Source organism: Lutra lutra, chromosome 1 (genome assembly GCF_902655055.1).
Source record: "Lutra lutra chromosome 1, mLutLut1.2, whole genome shotgun sequence".
NCBI lineage: Eukaryota > Metazoa > Chordata > Mammalia > Carnivora > Mustelidae > Lutra > Lutra lutra.
This window is the reverse complement of record NC_062278.1, coordinates 153,281,125-153,306,237: the sequence shown is the minus strand read 5'-3', so window position 1 is coordinate 153,306,237 and position 25,113 is coordinate 153,281,125. Positions and strand designations below refer to the sequence as shown.

The 25,113-nt window shown below is 44.7% G+C and overlaps 1 protein-coding gene across 1 annotated transcript; it reads left to right on the top strand.

The window, feature by feature from the left end:
• The first annotated feature begins 73 nt into the window (after positions 1-73).
• Positions 74-2,729, top strand: EIF1B (eukaryotic translation initiation factor 1B). The gene is made up of 4 exons (XM_047739879.1): positions 74-298; positions 1,227-1,390; positions 1,798-1,899; positions 2,325-2,729. Exons 1-4 carry the CDS (start codon positions 268-270, stop codon positions 2,367-2,369), a joined length of 342 nt encoding a protein of 113 aa, XP_047595835.1. The 5' UTR covers positions 74-267; the 3' UTR covers positions 2,370-2,729.
• Positions 2,730-25,113: the final 22,384 nt, after the last annotated feature.

The window sequence follows — 25,113 nt, the reverse complement described above, 5'->3', positions numbered from 1 at the left end:
CCATTTTGTGGGAGAAGCCACAGCGCCGCCTCTTCTCTCGCGTCTTCGCCTCCGTGGCCGCCGCCTCTTCCTCCGCCTCCTCCTTCGCCTCTTCCTGCCTCCTCCCGGCTTCCGCCGCCGTCGCCGCCGCTCCAGCCGAATCCCAGTCCCGGGGCGAAGCGTCTCTTTATTTATTTACGTTTTCTCGCCACTGCAGCCGCCAGACACGGTGATCCGGGCGGGCCCCGCAGGAATTTTATCCCCTCACCGGCCTCACACTAGTATCGCATGTCCACTATCCAGAACCTCCAATCTTTCGGTAAGATCAGGCCGCCACCGCCCACTGCCCCCGCGCGCCTCCCGGCCGGCCGCCACTACCCGCCCTCGCCGGGGCCGCTGGCCGCCCCGCAGCCCCGAGGGGCCCCCCGCTGCCCTCCCCGCACCCCGAGTGGGGCTTTGTCTCGGCGCCCAGAAAATGGCGACTGGGCCCCTGGCGACCCCCTCCCCGAGGACGGCTGCGGCCCCCGCTCCCTCCCCGCGGAACCCCCTGCCCCGGCTCCCGCCTCTGCCAGCCCGGCCGCCGCTCCCCGACCTGCCTTTCCACTCGCTAGGAGTTGCCAGGCCCGGGGCTGGGGATCGGCGTCCATCGGCGGTCGGAGGGGACTCGGAGCAGCTCTCTCGGGCATTTGGTTAAAGAAGCGGATCCGGCCCTCTGATCTGTCACAGGGCTGCGGTCCAGCTGCTCTGTTTGCGTAGCAATTTGTAAAATTACGCCTCTTGACTGATATGTCTATGTGCGTCTGTGTATATGTGGGTTTCTTTTTCTTGTTTACTTGTGAAGGGCACCGTTACGGTTAAATGATTGGGGTGGACACGTTTGACTGTTTTGTTGTCATCAGAATGTAATCGAGATGACGCACATTTTTATAGTTATCTATAAAATTACGGTTTTTTGAAAGCTCTTTTCTCATTAGAGGACTGCGTTCAATGATAACAATCTGCCAATAACAACGTTTTCTATTCACATGTCCGTGGACGTAGCTGTTTAAATTTTTCCTCTTTTTGTGAGAGTACCTTGGTGGTTTTCTTAATACCTCGCCCCTTCGCCCCCTCCCATCCCCACCCGCAAAAAAAGCAGAGGCACTAGAACCTTCTTTGCTGCTAGATTGTAGTGTGTCCTACATCTGGAAATTACTGACTAAAAGATGTTTTTCTGGTTTGGCATTTTTTTTTTTATCCCTTTGCAGACCCCTTTGCTGATGCAACTAAGGGTGACGACTTACTCCCGGCAGGGACTGAGGATTACATTCATATAAGAATCCAGCAACGGAACGGCAGAAAGACACTGACTACTGTCCAGGGCATTGCAGATGATTATGACAAAAAGAAACTTGTGAAAGCTTTCAAAAAGGTAAAGGTGTTGGGAAGAAAAGGTTAAACTGTAGTTATTGATGACTCCTGAATAGGACACCTTTACCTGACTTTTAATCAGTATGGGTGAAAATGGTTGGACCTAAGAAAGCCGTGTTCATTCTGTTAACACCCAGATACTTGTGTTGTCTCCCATTTTAAAATAATATTTTCATGGCTTTCAGACAAAATGAAAATATTCAGTTCTTGATGTTCCAAGTGAAATGATTTCCTTTATGTTTCCTGCTGATTCACTTGCAAATTAATTTGGGAGCGCTGGGGATTACAGGAGACAAAACCTGTTTCTTAAACATGATCAAGTCTACCGAAGTAGTCGATATTAGTCTTATGGTGAAAATAAAACCTCATTGTATCTGACTCCGTTATGTTAAACATACACTTCTCCAGAAATTCGCCTGTAATGGTACTGTGATTGAACATCCTGAATACGGAGAGGTTATTCAGCTTCAAGGTGACCAAAGAAAAAATATTTGCCAGTTTCTCTTGGAGGTGAGTGGCTTGGGTGCTTTATGTACAACCTTGAGATTTCTTCCAAAATTGTATTGAAGGGCAACATGAATTATGAGTCATTTCCTCCTTAGTTAAAAGAAAGAAAAGAAAAATCGTATGAATGAGGTAAATTGATAGAGAAGAACAAAGTTGGTACTTATTTTGAAGGCAGTAGAACCTTTATTCACTTACGTTATCATTCGAATGACCTGATCATTCCTGTACCTACATTGTCAGTTGAGTTTGGGGGCATATCAAGGTATTTAAGTGTGTGTGGAATTGTTTAGTGTTAACAGTTAATACTGTTAAGTAACAGTGTTGCAATAGACTATTAACAATGATTCTTTTTATAATCAGCGCTCCATGTTTTCTTAGAGATGAAATAGATAAATTTCTCAGTGATTCTGTTAAATTTTGTTTTGCAGGTTGGCATTGTCAAGGAGGAACAGCTTAAGGTTCATGGATTCTAAAATGAACCTAAATACGTGGAGAATTTCTTGAATAATTTTGTTCTCTAAACCCAGTTTGGCTGCCTTATGAAATGATTCTCTGCAGTAAACGGACTTTTCATGTATTTAATCATTCAAACTCCCATTCACACCTGCATGATTACAGAAAACATGGGGTATGTAGGTTAGTAACACATAAGAAAATTGCAGTAAGATGGTAATGAAACCCCGTATTCATCTTAACATGTTTCCAATGGAAAATATTTTGTTTTGAGTGTTTATTTGTTTATTGTTCAGTTTATTTTTTTTCACTTGATTAAATGTTTTTTGTTGTATTAAACCATGTATGTTGCAGCTTAACAATAAAGAAACATCTATGAATCCTTTGTGAGCAATTAGGCTCCCAAATCTAAGCAAGTAAATACACATATTTCGTCTTTCATAGGTGGAGTTCTCATTCTGCAAGTTGTTTTTTTTTGTTGTTTTTTAAATAAGGAGCGCCTAGGTTGGCTCAGTTGGTTAAGCATCTGACTCTTGATTTCGGTTCAGGTCATGGCAAGTATTCTAATTAGTTTTTACGTACCGTTAAACCCAAAGATGGAGGGTTGCATTTGTTATATAACTTGTGTTCATTTACTGACTTACTAGGAACAGGAGTATAAGCTCAGCCAGAGCCAAGATTTATAAGAATAGTGTTAAACTTCAAAGAGAATATGAAGTACAATTTAAATTCAGAAGTATTAACACATGGAATTCTTTTATATGTTTTTATTGATGATGTTCCTGGGCTGCCAACATAAATCTGTCCCAGTATTATGCCAGATAATACCGAAGGCTCCTGACAGAAAATAAGTTTAGTCACAGGCACTGTCCTGCAAGTGTTGATGGGTGGGATCACTGTCATACAGATGGAAGACAGAGGTGCAGAGATTAATTTACCCAGAGTGCCAGGAAGTGACTTGGGGTGCCAGCTCAGGGCTTCCAGGCCAGATAATTCATGTTCTTTCACTACATCAGTTTCACCAAAGGAAATGAGAACTGTAGGTGACAATGCTTGGGGGTTGGGGCAGCTCTTGGAAGATTTCTGCAACTCTTCTTCTTGAGTTACAAGCTTCTGCTTTTTATGGAATAGTAATTTGCTCCATTATACAAGCCATGTCATTAAATCCATTTCACCAAGACAAAAAAAAAAATGCATCCGTAAATGCATAATCCAGCTTAATGTGGTGGAATAATGATGTGAGAAGTCTTTCACTCAGGCCACCACCATGTTCTGTACCAGCTGAACGCTTGCCCCTATTTTAATAATACTGCTTTTAGAAAAGCAAAATTGGCCACCATAGTTTACCTCTTAAAGACACCAAATAGGTTTTGTTATTTCCTTACCCTGTGCTACTCCCAAGAAAGACTGGGACTGTTAAGTGTGAGTATACCAGCATACAGTGCTAACTTTGAGAGGCTCTTTCTGAAAAACAAAATTTGACCAAGAACAAGCAGTTTAAGAGCATTTTCCAGCTAACCTGAGAAATCCTCGTTTTTATACCTGTAGTGTTTTGTAAGGAAGGATTCCACCTCTAGTTGAGATGTGCCATGGAAACAGTTTATGAAAACGATAAAGCAGAAACCTAAGTTAACATGTATGTTCAAGAGTTGTCTCCTCATTGTAATGTTTTAAAATAGGGGATCCAAGCTAGTGCCCAGGAAATAATTGACCTTTAAAACTGAACAAAGGGAAGAGAGAAACCTCACAAGAAAGGCCCCTCTTCTTGGCACCCGTAGGTAAGCTCTCCATAATCCCTGTGTCAGGTCACTCCCACTGGATGAATGAAAAGCCTCTGGTGCAAAATGATTTCTTTGAGGAGTGCCTCTCTTGATCTCCCTCCAGCCCATGAGACCCAGACACCTGACTGGACTTCTCACCTGCAGGGCAGTCCCTATCCTCAGAGCAAGAACAGGTCATGTACCTTTTCCTTCTTTCTAGTGTTTACAATGCAATGGAAATAAAGGATGTAATTAAGATCTATGGATTTCCACAATTTGCTGAAACTTCGTCAAAGAACTTAGAATAAATACCACTCTCATGTGGAAAAACTGACTGGCAGCCTTGGAGGTACCTAAGAGCAGGGGAGCAAGGCTAACTGTTCTTGTCTGTTTCAGAGGCAAAAAGGACTAGGCAGCCCTGTATAACTGAGGAGGGAAAATAGATTAAGTCTTAACAAATGTAGCAAAAATAACCAGCCTGAGGGGCGTCCCTCCTTGTGCTTCCCATGTGGAATACTTAGATCTGCAGTTTCTTTAGTGGTCTATACTCCCAGGATGCAAAGTGGAAAGAAAAATAGTGAATAGAGGACAAGTAAAATTGTCCCTAACCTAGATGTGGCAGAGGTCTTGGCTATTAGGAAAATGAACCTTTGGTTGAGGCAGGGTCTGGAGTAAAGTGCTTCTAGCAGTGACCTCCTCTGCCTCCAATCCCAGACCCCCTGAGGCCCAGAATAGCCTGGGGGAAGCAGCCTGCCCTATGTACTTAGGAATTCACATAATACTAGCTGTTCTCAATCATCCTAGAAAGGGCAGCTCTAATAAGGAAGGAACAGTTCTGGTCCCATTCAGACGGCAGTTAAATAAATAGAGAATGCAAACAGACTTCTGTGTGCCACCTGTCACCGGCTGGGCTCCAGCTAAAAGAATGGGTAGTTACAGCTCACGAAAAATCAACCTCATCAGATTGCTCACAACCTCATTAGCTTGTTCCATTGGGCCTCTTGAGGATTCCCCTTACTAAGCCAGAATTCCGTGTGGGAAGGCAATGAGTTAAGGGTGGCCCTGCTTTAACTAAAACTGAGGGAATCCTCATTTGCTGTGGATTGCTACCAGCTGCTCTTCTTTGACAGGCGATAGCCAGGCCACGTGATGCTTGTCTGGGATCAAGGGGCCAAGTGAATCAGCTAGAATTAAGCAGGAGCAAAACCATGTAAAGGACCCTCGGCGTTGACAGCTCCTTTCGCATGGCTATGCAGGCATTTAACTCTGTTTTATCCTGATAATGGAAACTTGGAAAAAGAAAAGCGATCAATCAGAGGAATGGCTGTATTACTTCACGCCTGGAAAATCATTCAGAGCAGAATTGATGCCAGGAAGAGGAGGGAATTTCAAACTGTCCTTGGACAGCCCTAATCCAGGCATTTTTGGGTTCAACGATGTGTAGCCTGTGGGGAGTCTCTGACCTATACAGAGAACTGAAATGGCCATTTAAAACTTAGCCTGGGCTTCTGCCATGGGTCTGTAGCTCTTTTCCCAATGAATTGAGGGCATGATTAGAATTATGGTTGGCGGGGCGCCTGGGTGGCTCAGTGGGTTAGGCTGCTGCCTTCGGCTCAGGTCATGATCTCAGAGTCCTGGGATCGAGCCCCGAGTCGGGCTCTCCGCTCAGCGGGGAGCCTGCTTCCTCCTCTCTCTCTGCCTGCCTCTCTGCCTGCTTGTGATCTCTCTGTCAGATAAATAAATAAAATCTTAAAAAAAAAAAAAAAGAATTATGGTTGGCGCCTTCATCTCAAAAGAAAGAACAACTTCCAGACATTTTTCATGCAAAAAACAATTAGGTACCATTCATTCAAGGCACAAAAGAGGACTAAAGTTCAAAGTCAAAATCCTCCACAGGGCATCTAAGTGATCTCAGCCCCCAAACTGGGCTTCAGGCTGAATGAAGCTCTCTGTTCCAGCCTGGAGGATTTTGAAGGGCCTCTGACCCTACAGCACGGTCTAAAAGGAGGGTAGCTATGACCTGCAGGTTTGTCTTCATGTGTCCTTTACCCGTTCTTACTGGGACCCCAGGCCAACCTCCTGAGTCCTTCGGGCCAGGGCAGCATCCAGTATGGCAGTGGAGATGGAATCAGAAAGTACTTTAATCCACGTAAGCCATGACAAATTCTGCAGAGAAGACATCAAGGATTTGGAGAATAGTATAATTTTTTGAATTGGGGAAAAATGGCCCACCTGCTCACTGGTCATGAACTGAGTGCACTCTAATCAGGCACTTTATTGCCACGGACGTTTTAAAATACAGGAAACGTTAGCCCTCTCGCTATTCAGATTGGACTACTGGAACCACTGGTGACCTACTTGGTAGACCAGGATTGTTGAAATAAAACAACAGACTTCCCCGGGGAATTGTGCTATTAAAAAGTAGGGAATTAAAGAGGTGGAGGAGGAGGGGGAGTGATCAGGGCACGTGTGTAATCCTTTATCACCCCCTTGTGGCCATCTAAAGACCTTGCTCGCACCTGGCTGTTCACAGTAAATTACTGAGGTTTCAGCTGTTGGGGGGCATCATTACAGCTCCAGCTGACAAGTTTAGTTTTGCCGTCCCTCAAATGGGAGGCGGGTATTGATCCAGCCAATCCTTTATCACTGCAATCCATAAAAATCTATATCGATTGTTTTTCTGCTGGAGAGACAAGAAAATGCTTCTGCAGTCTTGCCTGAGGGATGTATAAAGCCTCCTCTCCCACTACCTCCCACAGTGTCATTAGAAGGAATTTAACTCAAATGTAAACAGAGACATCTGTTTATGGCCTCCAGAGGATGGGTGATTAAACTAGAAAGAATCAAGGCTCTCCTCAAATTGTCACCTGTTGAGGAACATGATCTGGAACTTCACACATACCCATACATAGAGAACCTAAATGTATGGGGCTTTCGATTTAAACCTCTGTCACAGGTTAGTGTGCCTTCTTTGGCTACAAGGGCACACCCATGTTGAGTGTCACCTGAAGATCGGCGATTTTTACCTGGGAAAAGTAGTGACTGGATTCCCCAGAAGCTCCTCAGGCCACAATACAGGATGCTCCGTTAGGCCCAGAACAGGACCCACTTGCACAGCCTCACCGTCGCCAGTAGGGGAGGCCTAATGAGAGTTCTGGGCAACATGGAAATTATACTGTAGGGATTCGATTCTATGCGGTGAGGGTCAGCTTCAAGAGATGGGCTCCAGACCTGGGAATCCCCGTGCCAGGGAAGTATTACCAGAATATGTACCACCTCTCCAAGAGATCCTTCGACACTTCCCACATTTTGACCAAGCATTGCCCCTCATTTCCTCACCTCCCTTACAATAAAAGTAAAAGTGGCTAGCCTCTTTCCAGCGCTTGTAGTCTTCAGCTCTGGGTGCTCTTCATGTGTCTGCTCAGGTGCTCACAGACTCTGTGACCCAGCATGGATGCCCTGGCCTACTCTCATTTTTCCAGCTCCAAATCTTCCCACCTCAGGCCGTCGTTCATACTCTCTGTCCTCTCTTCTGTTTATAATGAGTGAAGTGTCCCTGCTCCCGTCAAAACCAACCCTTCCATTTATTTCTGGGGCGTGGTCCCCTCTTCTCCATGAATTACCACTGAAATTATTCTCTTTTTTCTGCATCATCCACTTCTTCTTTCTCTGCTGGATCCTTTCCAAGAGGCCGAAATACTTGTAATATCTCCCATCTTTCAGACGGAAAGAAAAGAAAACCTCTTTTGATCCCATATTCCCTTCAGTTGCTAACCAGCCTGCTTGCCATCCATTTGGATGTGTAACAGGGATCTCATGACCAACATGACAGAAGCAGAAATATTGACTCCATCCTCCCCTACCCCCCCCCATTCTCTTTCCCAGTCAGCCTCATCTAAGCAGATGGTACCACCATCCACAAAATACTCAGCCTAAAACTTAATCACCTTTGAATCTTCCCTTCCTTCACTGCCTACATTCCCATCCAAATCTGATCAGGTCTTCTAGTTTCTATCTGTAAAATATATCTGTGTTCTTCTTCCCTCCCACATCCCCTGACCTAGTCCAAGTTGGAGCCACCATTGTCTTTCACCTTTCACTGATTTCACAGTTGGTAAGTAGCCCCCCAACTGATCTACATGTATCCATTGACCACACAAACCCTGAAGATCCTTTATAAAATTCAAATGAGATTTTATGTCAGTTCTCTGCACAAAATCTTCTGTGAACACTGCGCTTAATATTAACGCTGAACATATTACAGGGGCTCATGGCATCCCAATGACCTGTTCCCTGCCTACCTCTTGTTCTTGCCATCCACCCTCTGACTTTCTACTCTGCTTCTAGACATAGTGGTCCCCTGCCTTAGTGCATTTGCACTTGTGTTCACTTTGCCTGCGATACTCTGCCACCCTCCATCACTCTTGTTGTCACTCCATTTTATCTTTCTAAAAGATTTGTTTATTCATTTTAGAGAGGAGGAGAGCACACACACAAGTGGGGGCAGGGGCAGAGGAAAAGACTCTCCAACATACCGCCCCACTGAGCGCAGAGCTTGAAGCTGGAGTCCAGGTCCCACGACCCATGAGATCATGACCTGAACCAAAACCAAGAGTTCGTTGCTCAATTGCCTGAGCCACCCAGGTCCCCTTGTCACTCAGTTTTAGTTCAAACCTCAAGGAGGGCATTCCTGACCACCCAGTCTAAACAAGCCCTTACTATCCATTGCTAACAAAACACTCTGTATTTTGCTTTCTTCATAGTACTTCTATTTGTTCAAAAGTATCCTGTTCACTAATTGTTGGGGTTTACTTCCCCTCCTCCCACCACGAACATGTAAGGAACACGAGTCTGGGCCTCACCCGTATCCCCTTGGCACTCGCCATTCCTGGCAGTGTTCCCTGGGTGATCCAGCTGCAAGCATCTATGACCTTTCCTTGAGGGCTTTCTCTGGCCAAGGGACCATGCTGGGACTAGACAGGGTAGGATAGAAGTCCAGGGAGTTAACACCAGTCCCCTGGCCCTGACTGGGGGAAGTTGGTGTATAGTATCACAGATTCCTCACCCTTGGGTGGGAAAACCTGGAAGCATGTTCTATACTGGCTCCCAGAATTCCCCAGCAGGATGGGACCTCAGCTGCTCATAATGATAACCTGTCAATATGGTACCCTTTATTGGCTTCCTTTCTTTTCTGGCCTCATTTCCCCATTCTTCAACCAGTACTTTCTGAGCTTACCTCCCAGATAAATTACTTGCACTTAAATCCTTATTGCAGCCTTCTTTGGGAACCCAACCTAAGACACCTCTGTATCTCTCACTCCCAGTGCTTAGATCAGGGTCTGGGGAAAAAAAAACAGGTGCTCGGTAAATATTTATTGAACAAATGACTAAATCTCCTTTCCTCTGACCTCCACTCACCCTTTGGGAAATTCCAGTCCAATGACATCACTTAGCTGTGGATCATTCCCAACTGTGAAGAAGCACATTCATCCCTGACATGGCAAAGGACTATGGTTTTTGTCAATGGATTGTTTGAACACAATTATTCCTGGCAAACAGAATCCTGGCCCTGTCTGTCTCCCATGCTGTCTCTCTAGAGTGGAGCAGAGGAGTGGAATTCAGTTCTAGGAGAAAGAAAGCTGGCAGAATGACTGACAGAGGCGTATTCTATGAGGGCCTTGGAAAACCCCGAGTGCCAGACCCCTTTGCCATTCACCAACATTACCCTAGTGCCCCAGCCTGCCGAGATGCTGTAGGAGACTTAGTTACAGTCTTACCACAAAGCTTCTCTATCACAGTGAATGTCCACTGGGGAAAAGAATGGATTGTTTAGTTGAAAGTGTTGGAAAATTTGGCTAAATGAAGAAAAAGCTGGGTCCCTATTTCACAACCATAATGGTGGATTCCAGTTGGCTTAAAGATCTAATTGTGAATGACAAAAATACAAAGGTAATCCAAAAAATCAGTAGGATATGTTGTGACTTTGAAATGCCAAAGGAGGTTTTTCTACTGTAAAATACACGTGAGATACAATTTACCCTCTTAGCCATTTTTAAGTGTAGTCAGTGGCATAACATTTACAATGTTATGCAGCTGCCGCCACCATCCATCCATAGAACTCTTTTCATCTTGCAAGAGATGAAACTCTGTACCCATTAAACAGTAACTCCTAGTTCTGCCCTCCCCCTACTCCTGGCAACCGCCATTGTACTTTCAATCTCCATGAATTTGACTATTCTAGTTACCCCATACAAGCAGAAGCAGGAAGTATTTTTCATCTTGTGATTGACTTACTTGGCACAATGTCATCCATGTTGTAGCATGTATCAGAATTTCCTTCCTTTTAGAGGCTGAATAGTAAATACTCCGTGGTATGTATGTGCCGCATTTGGATCACCCATTCATCCACTGATGGACACTTGGGTTTCTTTCACCTTCTGGCTATGGTAAATAAAGCTGCTATAAATATGAGGGAAAAGGAATTTTTTAACTGGACCTCAAAACAAAGTATAAGGAGACAAATTGATGGTATGGTCTCTGTTAAAATTAAAGACTGTGTTTTGTTGAAAACATACTGGGCCAAGTTAACAGACAACAAGAGAAGATATCATAAGGCCTAAAATCTATAAAAGGTTTAGAGTGAGCTTTTAGAATATATATAAGGAGTTCTTGCAAATCAGCAAGAAAAGCCTTCTGTACTTGAGAATGACTTTTAATTCTACAATGTTTATTGGAGGATTTTCTCTGCCCTTTTCCTAGTTGTTCAAAAGCTGGCACCTTTAAAAATTAATTGATTTGGCAAAATTTTTAAATTTCTGTTTTATGTAAACCAAACAAAAGAAAATCAAAAACAACAAAATTTAAAAACAAAATGATAGTGGAAGGATGCCTGGATGGCTCAGTTGGTTAAGTATCTGACTTTTGATTTCAGCTCAGGTCTTGATTTCAGAGCTATGAGCTTGAGCCCTGAACGTGGAACCTACCTTAAAAAAGAAAGGGGGTCGGTGTTTTTAACATTTATCAAAGTGTTATAGTTTCTTTCAAATCAATTTTTAAGAAATATGTATATATCATCCCTTTCAAAGAAAAAAGAGAAAATACTTTTTAGCTACACTTGAGGGAAGACAGTTTCATATTTTGGCTATTAGAACTGGAAATCATTAAATAAAAGAGTAAGCCTTTTATTTTTCATGAAAGCTTAAACTTTTCTATTGTTATCTCTGTAATGTGTGGTTTTTGCAGTCCTTTTGGAAACAGAAAGAGCCCAAAAAATCTCAGAAAATCCAAAAGAGCTCAAAGGAAATAAGAGTTAGCCATAATTCCACCATGTTGGGTCCCATTGTTATCATGTTATTATATAACCTTAGAGTTTTTTGGGTTTTTGGGTATAGTTATATTTACAGTGAAAATAGAATTAGCATATTCTATTTTACAACCCATTTTTGTTGATTTTTTTCTCCCATTAACAATTTTTGTGTCATTAATTATTCTTCCCCTGTGGTTGATAACCCCTACTCCCTAGGATCTTGCCTCTGGACTCAGGTGTGGACATTTTGGGTGTTTCCATTGCAATTTGTGAAAGCCAAACTTTGGAGCCAGGCAGACCTGGGTTTGAATCCCAGGAGTCACTCAGAACTATGAGACCTTGTACAAGTCACTGAACCTCTCAGAGGCTCAATGGGTATAATGTTCCCTGTCTCCAGGGTGGTTGTGAGAATCTAAAGGATCTCATTGATGTAAGGTACACAGTCAGCCAGCATCCCCCTCTCTTCCCGCCTTCCTCCGAGTGTCATCCCTGAGGCTGAGAGAGCAGATTAGGAAACAGTGGTCAGGAAGGGCCAAAGTGGGCATCACCTTGGCCAGGGCGTGCCTGTCAGGAGCCCTCACTACTGAGAGGGCGGAGAGGGGGTCAGGGAATGCAGAACAGATAGAACTCAAAAGAAGCCAGAAAGGCTGTTCTGTGAACCCCTCAAAAGACTGGTGGGAAGCATGAGAGGGAAGGATCCCTTCAGGAGAGACGGTGAGCCCGGGGTATGCCAGGCTGGGGTTTGGATTTTCCCAGCCCCAGAAGCAGGAGCAAACAGGAGTCTGCAGCGAGCTCCAAGGTCATGCAGTGAGTGTAACCGGGTCTTTGCTCTGCATCTGAAACACACTGTCTGGCTGGGGCGGAAGACTATGAAAGAAGTGAGTTTCCAAAGAAGATTTTTCTTTTCCTTTCTTTATTTTTCTTGGAAGACTTTTAACTATCACACTAATGAGTGTAGATTTGGCCATCCTCTTAGGCCGAGGCTGGCAGCTTGGGCTCCGGGAACCCTCCTGAGAAAATTAAAGGCTTCCCAGGCCTATCCTTGAACACACAGGTGTTGGATTCAAGTGGTTTGGAGAACTGTTTGGGAAAGGAATCAATAGGGAACAGGCTCAGAAAAAAGGCAGGAACACGCTGGACCGCAAAGGAAGGTTGCAGCAAGGTATAGGATCTCCACCCAATAGAAGTTTCTGTCACTCCCCAAACCACCAAGCCTCACAGAGAAATGCCAGGTCAGCCAAGGTCCTTCAGACCCACGCCCTCCAGGTCCCTGCCATGTTGTCCTCTTTGTAGAGCTATAATGTACATACCATCCATCCAACCATTTAAAGTAGAGAATTCCACAGGATTTAGTGCCTTCACGACATTGTGTGACCATCACCACTATTCTCAGAACATTTTCATTCCCCCCACAAAAGACTCTTCATCCCCCTTAGCAGTCATTCCTCATTTTTATGTTTTCATCTAGGAGTATGTGGTTTTGGTTTATACAGTTAGGTCATTGCTCCATTTTTAAAAAGATTTTATTTATTTATTTATGTGTTAGAGAGAGAGAGAGAGCACAAGCAGGGGGAGTGGCAGGCAGAGAGAGAGAAGCAGGCTCCCTATTGAGCAAGGAGCCCAATGTGGGGCTTGATCCCAGGACCCTGGGTTCATGCCCTGAGCGGAAGGCAGGCACTTAACTGACTGAGGCCTCCAGGAGCCCAAGTTGGTCCATTTGTACTTGACATTTGTGTATTTGGTGTAAGGCAGGGATCTAAATTCATTCTTTGGCATGGAGATACCTAGTTGTCCCAACATCATTTGTTGAAAAGATTGTTCTTTCCCTCATTTAGCGGCTGTCACCTTTGTTAAAAATCAACTGGCCATAAACAAGAGATTATTTGTTCTCTCTCTCAGGGACCTTGTGGGGATAGCTTGATTCCTGGGCAACCAAATGCCCTAATTATCTTCCCAGCTCATAACATCCCTATCTTATCTTTATAATGAAGAGGATCAGAATATGCCACCCTAAAATATGCCACTTTGGCGAAAGAATTATTTTGAGCTGAAGGCAGACACAAGAAAAGCTCTCAGCCCACTACCCCTCCCTGCCCTACCCATTATTTGCCTAAAAGCAGGACATAAATTTGTAGAGGCGTCAGCCCTCGTCTCTCTACCAGGAAGGACTGGAGACGACTCTAGACCATTATGAGCCTGCGGACAGGACCAGAGGACACAACAAACCTGCCTAACCAGCCTCTTTACACCACCGGTTTCCGCTGACACTTGCCTTCCCACAACTGGCCGCCCCTAAGAGCTCAAAGTCTTTCTCCCTTCCTCTTACCACTTCTCCACAAAATTACTGTTCTTTGTTAAGATGCTACATGGACCCAAGTCCTGAGCATCCCTTTGAGCTACTTATCACTGAGCACTCCTGTGTGTTCCTGTGATGCACGTATTAACAAACTTCTGTTTCTTGTTTTCTTATTAACCTGTCTCTGTTGCCCAATCTACAAGTCCCCAGTGGAGGATCTAGAAGGATAAGGAAAAAAGCAAATTTCTCCTCCCCTGCAATACCAGTACCTTAGACTCTGTAATCCAACAGTGTCACCCACTCTGGCTCCTGATATCTCAGGGGGAGATGGAAGGCTCCAAATGCTGGAGGGCAGAGCAGCTACAGGTTAAAACCCAAGTGAGCTTTCTGTGTGTTGCCGAGAGTCTTACAATGGCCAGATGGTCTTTGTTTCAACAATCTGACTCGTCTTGGAAGCAAGAAAGCTACCACAGACTGTAGTCAAAGAGTTGGTGTGGCTGTGTTCCAACAAAACTTTATTTATGGACCCTGAAATTTCAATTTCATAGGAGTTTCACATATCACAAGATGCTACTCTTCTTTTGATTTTGTCCTCCACCATTTAAAAATGGAAACATCCTTCTTTCTGAACTTGCTGGCCACGGAAAAACAACCAAGAGGCTGGAAGCGGCCCAGGGTTCATAGTTTATGGACTCTAACATGACACAGGAAGCATCACACATAAAGAGATCACACATAGAACCAAGAAACTCCTGTTAGCAGCTCATTCTGATTACGACGACATTTTGCAAAACCACGCTTCTCCCTGATGTAAAGCAGGTTTTTATCTGAAGCTCCTGAAAGTAGAAACCCTTACAAGTAACACGTAATAGCCCAGGAACAATGGATGAAAGCCTGTTTAAGGAGCTATTTCCAAAACAGACCTGAGAGTGAGAACTGAGGCAGACGCTACTTGTCCACAAAGCCTTGGACACCCCCTCCAGGTAGTCAGTGCCTACATCTAAGACCAAAGGTGCCTCCGTGGATTCATCCCAAGTCACAAAGCACATCCCCACTCCATTTGGAGAGGGAGAGGAAAAAAGAAACACCATTTAGAGTTGTCTTTTGGGCACACATAGTGTTGGTGTCACTAGGACTTTGGTGGAAAAGACCTGGAATCTTCTGTCTGCTCTCTCTGCAACTGAGAGACTCCAAACACCAATTGCTGAGCCACAAGCGGGTACCACGTCCTTCAGGCTACACGATATCGGGGAGAGTTCTCTATGTCTCAAACCTCAGTTTCCTTATCTCTAAAAAGGAGATGATGATGATGATGATGATGATGATAGCTAGAGGACTCACCACGGGGATAATCACATGTATTTGGCACATAATAAGCATTTAACAAATGTTCCCTTGTATTATTATAAAGGAGAAGACATTAGTCATGTCCAATTTGCAGATATTAAAAAGGTGCATGAAGTGAAAATGTGAGAAAGAAAGCTCTAAGGTGGCATTTCAGCCATCCTGTTAGAAGCAGAGGCTACAGAATCCTGGAGACTAAGTCAATGCGCTCACTAGGTTTGGGGCAGGGACAGCAGCCCCTGTTCACTAGTCATCTTTAAAGGACAAAGAGTAAGCTTTGAACTTGAGGTGCTTAATCTTCGTAGCACTGTAATTGTGCTTCCTCTTCTATTCTTATTTGTACCTTCTCTCTATTTCTCTTGATCAGTATTGCCAGAAACTTATCAGCATTTGTTAAAAACAACAACAACACAAAACACACAAAACTTCTTTGGTTTCCTTGACCCTACCTATTCTAGATTTCTTCTCTCTTTTTTTCATTTCTGCCTTGTATCATTTTCTTCCCCCCACTTTCTTTGTCCTGTCCTTCTTGTCACTTCTCAAGTTAGTTGCTTAGCTCGTTCACTTTTAACTTTTCATCTTTGCAGTTGTAAGCATTTAAGGATATAAATTTCCTTTGTGCAACCCACAGGTTTTGACAACTAGTCTTTCCATTATCATTCCCCGAGAAATACCTTCTAGTGTCTGTTATTTATGGTCCTCCCACTCCTTGGGGGACACGATGGTCTACCCTCCCTGCTCAACGCTGCCAAAATTGGCACCTGCTCTCTGCATCCTCGACCTGGTCCATTTTTAGTGCTGGTGTCAAACTTTCTTCAAATATTGTACTTAGAGGGGCGCCTGGGTGGGTCAGTGGGTTAAGCTGCTGCCTTCGGCTCAGGTCATGATCTCAGGGTCCTGGAATCGAGTCCCACGTCGGGCTCTCTGCTCGGCAGGAAGCCTGCTTCCCTCTCTCTCTCTCTCTCTCTGCCTGCCTCTCCGTCTACTTGTGATCTCTCTGTCAAATAAATAAATAAAATCTTAAAAAAAAAAACAAATATTGTACTTAGAGATATCAGGTGGCAACTAATTTCCTTGAAGATGGCACTTCTTTTTCACTTTGTGTTTCCTGTTACAGCGTGGGGATGGGGAGCGGATAGCTTTGCCTTATTTAACCACAAATCCCCAGGTGTAGTTTGCTTGCAATTTTACGAGCTGGAAAAAAAATAGTAGGTGCAGTACCCAGATGTGACCAATAGATGACGCTATTGACCTGTTCAAGGCCAGCTCCTCCTTTTCCTATGGTTGCTCTAATCCGGTTTGCCTTGGAGTTTGTTTCAGAGGAAAGGATCCCATGTCTGAAGAGGTAGAGAGGTTACAGGATACTGTTTAACCACTTAGATGCTCCAGGCACTCAAGGTAAAAACATAATAAAAACTTTGGTTTAAAAGGTGCAGAGAAATCTCCCTCTGAGAACTCGTTCTGGAGGTCCAGCGACCTTACAGGAGGAAGAAGCATTTGCTTCCCAGCGTCCCGATGTCACAGTGATCTGTCCAGCCATTCCTGGAGATTCTTCTCCTGGCACAGCTACCTGGCTGACGTGTTTCTGATTACAAATGAGCGGTCCTCCCAAAAATCACCTTCAAGGATTAAAAAAAGGTTAGACTCTTTATTGGGGTACCATTTTCTACCAGAGTGAGATAGGAAGTGGATGAGGTGGTGAGGGGACGATCAACCTTTGAATGATTAGACCTTTCCAAGGTACACATATCCTCGTGTGCTTCCTCTCTGTTTCTCACTCTCAAATGACTTCTATTCAAACCACCACCTCCTAAGCACTCCTTGAGATTTAATGTGATTAAGAACCACCTGGTGTCCCACCTCTGGGTATCTATCTGAAGGAAACGAATTCACTATTTTCAAGGAGATATCTGCACTGTCCTGTTCATTGCAGCATTATTCACAATAGCCAAAATGTGGAAACAACCTAAGTGTTCCTTGATGGACAAATGGATAAAGATGTGGGGGGGGGGGGTGTCTTTAAAACAGAATATTGTTCAGCCATTTAAAAAGGGGGGGGGGAACCTGCATTTGGGACAACATGGATGGACCTTGAGGGAATTATGCTAAGCAAAACAAGTCAGACAGAGAAAGACAAAGACTGTATAATCTCACTTATATGTGGAGTCTAAAAAGATGGTACTTACAGGACCAGGGAGTGGAAAGGTGGCTGTCAGGGGCTGCTGCTGGTGGGAGATATGGGCACTATTGATCAAAGGATACAAAATTACAGTCATAAGATGAATATGTTCAACTACAACATGAGGACTACAGTTAACAACACTGTATCCTATACTCAAAAGCTGCTGTGAGAGTAGAGCTTTAACCTTCCACCTTAAGGGTGACAACAACATAATAACTGTGTGAACTAAAGGATGTATTAACTAACCTTATTGTGGTGAACATTTCCTAATACATACAAGTGTCAAATCATCACACTGTACGCCTTAAATTGACTCATTGTTATATATGGATTATATCCCAATGAAGCTGGAGGGGGTGGGGAGAATAACCTGCTGATTTTGTTAAAAGGCAGATTCTGACTTAGGGGCTCTAGTGCATGCGTGAGATTCTGGATTTTGAACAAGCTCCCAGGTGAGGCTGGTGATGCGAATCTGCCAGCCACACTTTGTGTAGCAAGGGCTCATGGCAGTGGTCTCATGACGGGAGTCAGTGTGGATTTTGAATCAGAAGCCCTGCTTTCAAATTCAGGCTCCACCACTTTCCAGGGCAAGCCAGAGAATCTCTCAAGGGCCTCAGCTTCTTCAGCAAGAACTCAGGGATCTTATGCTTAGTAATACAGGGGGAGAAATGAAATGATTTGAGCATGGCTCCAAACTCAATGCCTTGCCAGGGAAAGAGCTTGGTCATGTTTTCAGGAAAATGAGACTTACACATAAGATGGCATGTGATTACCAATAGAGAACACCCAAGACCACTTCTCATTTGTCATGGAAACAATCTGTGGAATCATTTTCTAAATCTGCCCGGGGCATAGTGAGAAAACACAAATGCTCGAGACCCATCCTCTCCCACATCCTCAGAATCTCTGTGGAGGGAAGGGACTTACTTTTCTAACAAGCGCTCAGAAACATTCTTGAAATGAGGCAAGTTTGAAACACGGGTGTACAGAATAAAAGATACAAGGAAACCTGCCTCCATATTGGAAACTAGGGAAATACACTGTCCATCTGCCTGAAGTGGCAGCATTGTTCCTTGGCTTTCATAAAGATGGGGTCAAAGGAAGCCTGGAGAGACAGCCCCAGCCCACTCGTGGAAGACAGAGGATGGTAGTAGGGGATGGCAGTCACCAGACAGCCCTAGAGGGACAGGCAGGCAGTCTCCAGGCTTCCATCCATGAAGCATGTGCACTCCCAGAAGCAGGGCTTCCTACGTGGCAGCAGGGAAATCACTTCATGCCAGTCCTGGTCTGGGATCTGCCACTTTTTTTTTTTAAGATTTAATTTATTTATTTGACAGAGAGCACAAGCAGAGGGAGCAGCAGGCAGAGGGAGAGGGAGAAGCAGACTCCCCGCTGAGCAGGTAGCCTGCCACAGGGCTCCATCCCAGGACCCTGAGATCATGACCTGAGCTATAGGCAGATATTTAACTGACTGAGCCACCCAGGTGCCCCTGGGGTCTGTCACTTCTCCTGGAGAATGAGAAAAGGAGGAGAATCAGCAGGATCACACAGGTTGTATGATTTTGTCCAGGACATTTTATCATTTTCATATCAAAAAGTTAAGTAAGTAATCCCTTCCCGTCTTGCAATTCCACTCTGGGAATTTATACCAAGGAGAGAATCAGAAAAGAGGACAAAGTTGAATGCATTCAGATGGTTTACGCATCATTGTTTTTAACACCAAGAAGTTTGAAACAACCAACCAGAGACTGAACGGTTAAATACATTTGACCTGAGGAGTATCTAGGGAAGCCAAGGGAGGGAGGTGGCAAGTTTCAGAAAGCAGACTCAGCAGACAAAAAGTGTCCCATGATAGAGTAGATGACTGCGGCATGGTGAGAACACTGGACAAGAGGGCAGGTTGGCAAGTGAGGAGGAAGTTAGAAAAGCAGGTGGCCAGGGCACCTGGGTGGCTCTGTTGGTTAAGCATCCAACTCTTGATCTCAGCTCAGGTCTTGATTTCAGCATCCGTGAGTTCAAGCCCCACACTAGGTTCCATGCCTACTTAAAAAAAGAGAGAGAGAGAGAGAGAGAGAAGTGTATTAGGTGTGCCATTGTTCTGTTTGTTCTGTTTAAAAATTAAAATTATGTCCATCAACAGACGAATGGATAAAGAAGATGTGGTATATATACACAATGGAATACTATGCAGCCATCAAAAGAAATGAAATCTTGCCATTTGCGACGACGTGGATGGAACTAGAGGGTATCATGCTTAGCGAAATAAGTCAATCGGAGAAAGACAACTATCATATGATCTCCCTGATATGAGGGAGAGGAGATGCAACATGGGGGGTCAAGGGGGTAGGAGAAGAGTAAATGAAACAAGATGGGATTGGGAGGGAGACAAACCATAAGTGACTCTTAATCTCACAAAACAAACTGAGGGTTGATGGGGGGAGGGGGTTGGGAAAGGGGGGTGGGGTTATGGATATTGGGGAGGGTATGTGCTATGGTGAGTGCTGTGAAGTGTGTAAACCTGCCGATTCGCAGACCTGTACCCCTGGGGATAAAAATATATGTTTATAAAGCTGTAAAAAAAAAAAAAGAAAAAAGAAAAAAGAAAGGATGAATACCCAAGTTTTGTAGCAACATGGACGGGACTGGAAGAGATTATGCTGAGTGAAATAAGTCAAGCAGAGAGAGTCAATTATCATATGGTTTCACTTATTTGTGGAGCATAACAAATAGCATGGAGGACAAGGGGAGATGGAGAGGAGAAGGGAGTTGAGGGAAATTGGAAGGGGAGGTGAACCATGAGAGACTATGGACTCTGAAAAACGATCTGAGAATTTTGAAGGGGTGGGGGGGTGGGAGGTTGGGGGCACCAGGTGGTGGGTATTGTAGAGGGCACGGATTGCATGGAGCACTGGGTGTGGTGCAAAAATAATGAATACTGTTATGCTGAAAAAATAAAAAAAAAAGATATAAAAAAATAAAAATTAAAATTAAAATGACATCTTAGTATATACGTAGAAAAGATCTGCATGAATAATCACCAAACTGTTCATGATGGTTACCTTTGGATGGTTGGTTGGGATGGCTTTCATTTCTCCATTATATGTCTCTGTCACATTTGAATTTTTATAAAGAGCATGGCTGTTACCTTTGTAAAACTGAGAAAAACAACAAATAGAACTGTTTTAAATGAGAGGACCCAGTGTTGGGGAGGATGCTGTGATGTGGGCATATTTTCCTCTTTGGAAAAAGTATAAGTTGGCACAACTTTCTAGAATGAAATTTGGATTTCCTTTGAACAAAATTATATCTCAAGAGCCTTAAAAACTTTAAACCTTTCCACTTCCCGGTACCTTTGCTGGGAAAACCATCAGAGATGGTTGTTAGGAAACATGGAAAAGTTTTAATGGTTTAAAGATGGTGAATTGGCCATAGGCCCACCAACACTATAAATGCCCCAGACTGTGCTAGATCCAGCCATCCCTCATCCCCATCAGATCCCCGAGGGTACTGAAGAAACAACCACTCAGGATGGGAATTGCCACCTGATCATTATCCACTCCATGTCTGCACCTCCCCCTGCAGGTCTCCACAGAGCCCCCACACTTAGTTTGCTGCCCCAGGGAAGTTGCTCTTTCCCACGTCCAGCTTCTGGCTGAAGAAGAGAGGGACTGGTGAGATGGGGAGATGGCCAAGTTCTCCCGGGAAGACCAGTTTCCCTGCACGGTTGGGAAAAGAACGTCAGCCACAGGGCTCAGGCTTAAAGGCACCAGCTTCTAACAATTGGGTTTGGTGCCATGAAATGTCACCCTCCATCCCAACCACCAAAGCAGCTTATTATTAAACTCCAGCCTCGACAGGCTCACCCTGAAACAAACACACTTTCAGATTCACACTCCCATCCAGGCTTCCTCCAGGACCCCAAACCTAGTTACGAATGCATGCATTTTTCTCCCTTTCCAAAGAATCTCTCTGAAATTGCATGAGCCTCGGGTCCTGACAGATTGGGAATGTTCCCGGTGTCAGAAACTTGAGCTGGAAAAGAGGGAAATGATCAAGCAGCTGGTAGGCCTTGCAGCTTTCTGAAAAGAGACCCAGGAGAGACCCCAACAGAGGAGGAGCATGGGCGATCGGGACATTGGCCTAAACTGGGGTTGGGCAGTGTCACTGGTGGGGAGGGCTAACGGGGTGCAAATGGCTCCTGGGTCCTGCTGAGGAGTGAATGAATGCACGAGACAATGTGTAGAAAGATCTGAGCGTGTGCCCTGCACAGAGTCAGTACTCACTCAACTTTATTATTAGCATCATTATCACTACTACCACTAGCATTGTTGGTGTTACCGTGATAATGGGCCAACTGCATTCCCTGAAGCCCCTAGAGCAGCTGTGGGGCCAGTTTCTGTCACTCCAAAGCCTGGCACCACTAAGGTTTGCTTTGAAATTTCCATGAAGTCTGTCTTCTTCATGACTGTCATGTTCTTGCACTAAATTCCCGTGTGACCATGCAGCAGGCCTACCCTGCCAGGTGTTATCTCACAAGAACCCCCCAAGGGGGTGGGGTAAGGCAAGCGACCTCACCCCCACTTCACAGGTGAGGGGACTGTGGCTCAAGTTGCTTCTGTGTCTCACCCAACATCTGAGAGTCAGTATATGAGAAGGCCCATGCCTGAGCCCAGATGGTGGCTTCTCTGATCTTCCCGTGACTTCTCTGAGCAGTTAAGTCAGCTTGACAATGGACAGAGAAGCCAGCTTATCGTCCCAGTAAAAAGTACTGAAGGTTGCTTGAGGGGTCCAGGGGCTAAAGAGCCTGGAATCCAGGATGCCAGTTGGATTACAAACCCAAGAAGCCACTCTGCATTTGCTCCTCCAGACAGCCCTCCACACTAGCCGTCCGTGTTTTTACCACCATATTTCTCAATGTTTTTCTTTCCCTTTGCAAAAGAGAAAGAAAGATGTCCCACAAAACTGCCCTGGTTTGGGGGGTGGTTACTGATCACACGCAAGCCTGGGAAACTGATCACACGGCAGGCAGTCCTCGTGCCGCCCTTTCGAGCCATGCCTACAGGAACTGCCCATGAGGAAATAGGCCACCCCTTCTACAGTGGAGTTTCACCTTTAATTAAATGTTAATTCACTCCTGCCTTGTCCCCGCGGCCACGTGCTGCTGGGAATCTGTGCCACAGTAACCTGGAACGAAGCCAGGGCCTCTCGGAAGAACACCAAGAGGCATCACTGAGTAAAAATAGATTTTCCTGTCTATTAAATCCAGTGCTCCACCGGGGGAGCCAATAAGAGCACTCCCCAAGGAAGCTGAGAGCTGCCTCTGGGGGAGAACAGATGCTTCCAGTAAATCCCCCCCACACACACACAACACATGCACACACACATGCACACGCACAAACAATTGATATTACACGATCACCCATTAAATTCATCATGTTTCTGGTGGGAAGTCATCAGGACAAGGATGAGAAAGGCAAGAGCTTCTAACCATTCTCACAGAAGATGTGCCAACTTTTTGCCAGACGCTGTGGGGAAATGAGATGAGGTCACCTTTCGGCAAACAGGGCCAGCGCCCCACCCACTGTGCACCTGGAGATCCCCTACAGTCCCTCCGTTTCCTACCCTAAACCCCCTCATCTCTCTGGCTGGGGCCCTCATTGGCTGTGGGAGCAGAGGGCCTATGGACAGAACTGTCCCAAAATGCCACGGACTTAACGGCCCCACGAGGGGATCCACGGAGGGAGGAGGCGTTGGATAAAGACCACAGCTTCCTCGCCTCTCGTTCTACTCAGTCTCTCAGAGGCCCTTCAGTGGGAGGGAGCGCCGGTTGTCCACCCTGGCCTCCTGCTCATTAATTTCCCCTGTCTTGGGAGTCATCCTTTTCTGACTAACTTTACAGAATCACTTTTCAAATACACTAATTGCATCCAAATCCTGGTCTCAGCAACTGCTTTCAGAGGAACACAAACTAAGACTCAGTTTTACTCTTAGTGTCAGTAATGACATTTCCAAGTTAGCTGTCTTAAAAGTGAACATCTCAAACCCAAATATCTACAGGCCAAAGCCATGAGTGGAGAAACCAACTAGAACATGAGGGGTCCTGAGGGCCCCATATCCTGTCTCTCAGGGCTAGCTCTACTCAACTTAAGAGACCATTGCCACGCAAGGGGGTGGCACTATTGCTAGATCTCTCCATTTTAATAGAGTCTGAAATTCTACATTTTACATGAGCTTTTTAATGTTTAAACTTCGGAATCAATTACAAAATGTTAAAATACTATGAAGTTAAGAGAAACCTACTCACGCACCAGAGCCCACACATAATCCCCCAACTTATAATGTCTGCTTGCACTGGATTTGTCAGTCAGGCATCCACTGGGGACCTCTTCCCGGGTCCTTTAAAATGAGTGGTGAAGCCAGAAAGCATATTGTGGAGAGGAGAGGAAAGAATTAGAGGTGAGGTTAGAGAAAGCCAGTGTAGGTGTTCGTTACAGAGCAGAGAGAGTAGTTCTTGAGGTCAGAGAGAGAAGCACCTGAGTTTTTAAAGTTTGGTCGCTCGAGAATGTAAGCAGAAAAACCCAATAACAAAGAGGAGATTGAAGACGGAGGAGAAAGACCAGGTAGCCGATTGAGAAAAGTCTGTCAAATGAGGGCAAGAATGGACTCATGGGGCCTGGTGGAAACTTGGCCTCCATAATGAGGCAAGCCCAGCACCCTCAGAGATGGCCCTGGGGCATAGAGGGGCAGTGGAGTGTGGGATCCCTGACACCCTAAGGTAAAAATGCTCTGAAGCACCCCGAGGCAGAGTGTCCCATTCCTTTGAAAATAACATGTATTGGGTATTTTTTATTTCATTTTATGTATCTAATTACAAAATTGGTAACTTGCTTATTGTAGAGATGTTGGAAAATGCAGAAAAGCATATAGAAGAAAATAAAAATGTCCTGTTATCCCACAACCTAGAGATAACCACTGTTTATATTTTGCACCTATACATTTGGCCTTCAAAGTTGGATTATATGGTACACACCGTTTTATAATCTGATTTTTACTTCTTAACATGTCCTGAACATTTCCCACGTCATTAGATATTATTTTAAGATATGATTAGTTGTAGTCACACGGTATTATCCAAAGACTCCCACACTGGAATATAACCCACACCACAATCTCTTCCTACAATGTGACACTGACATGCCTCTATTAAGAGGTGGGATCTCTGTGTACTTGCATGGCTCAGTGGGTTAACTGTCTGCCTTTGGCTCAGGTCATAATCTCAGGGTCATGGGATCAAGTCCCACATCAGGCTCTCTGCTCAGCAGGGAGCCTGCTTCCCCACCCCCTCTCTCTGCCCACCTCTCTGCCTACTTGTGATATCTCTCTGTCAAATAAATAAATAAAATCTTTAAAAATTATCCATGGATGGACATTTGGATTCTTTCTTTCTTGTTCCTTTTTACCAAGACACCTGTACTGAGACTTGTCCTGCAGATATAGTCATTTCTTGTCACTTCTTTGTCTAAATTCTTCCCAGGTTCTTCCACTCAATTACTGAGGAATATTCATCACTGTTTTTCACCCCTAAAAACCAATTGATTGCTTACTGAAGCCCTCCTTTAAACTGACTTGGATTCAATTTCTCCCACTTACTTTCTTTTTTTGAAAAAGGCTTTATTTATCTATTTATCTGTTTATTTGGAGAGTGTGAATGGGAGGAGGGGTAGAGGAAGATGGGGAGAGAGAATCTGAAGCAGACTTCGCCCTGAGCGTGGAGCTTGGTGTGGAGCTCAGTCTCATCACGGTGAGATCATGTCCTGAACTGAATTCAGGAGTTAGACACTTAACTGACTGAGCCACTCAGGTGCCCTCTACCACT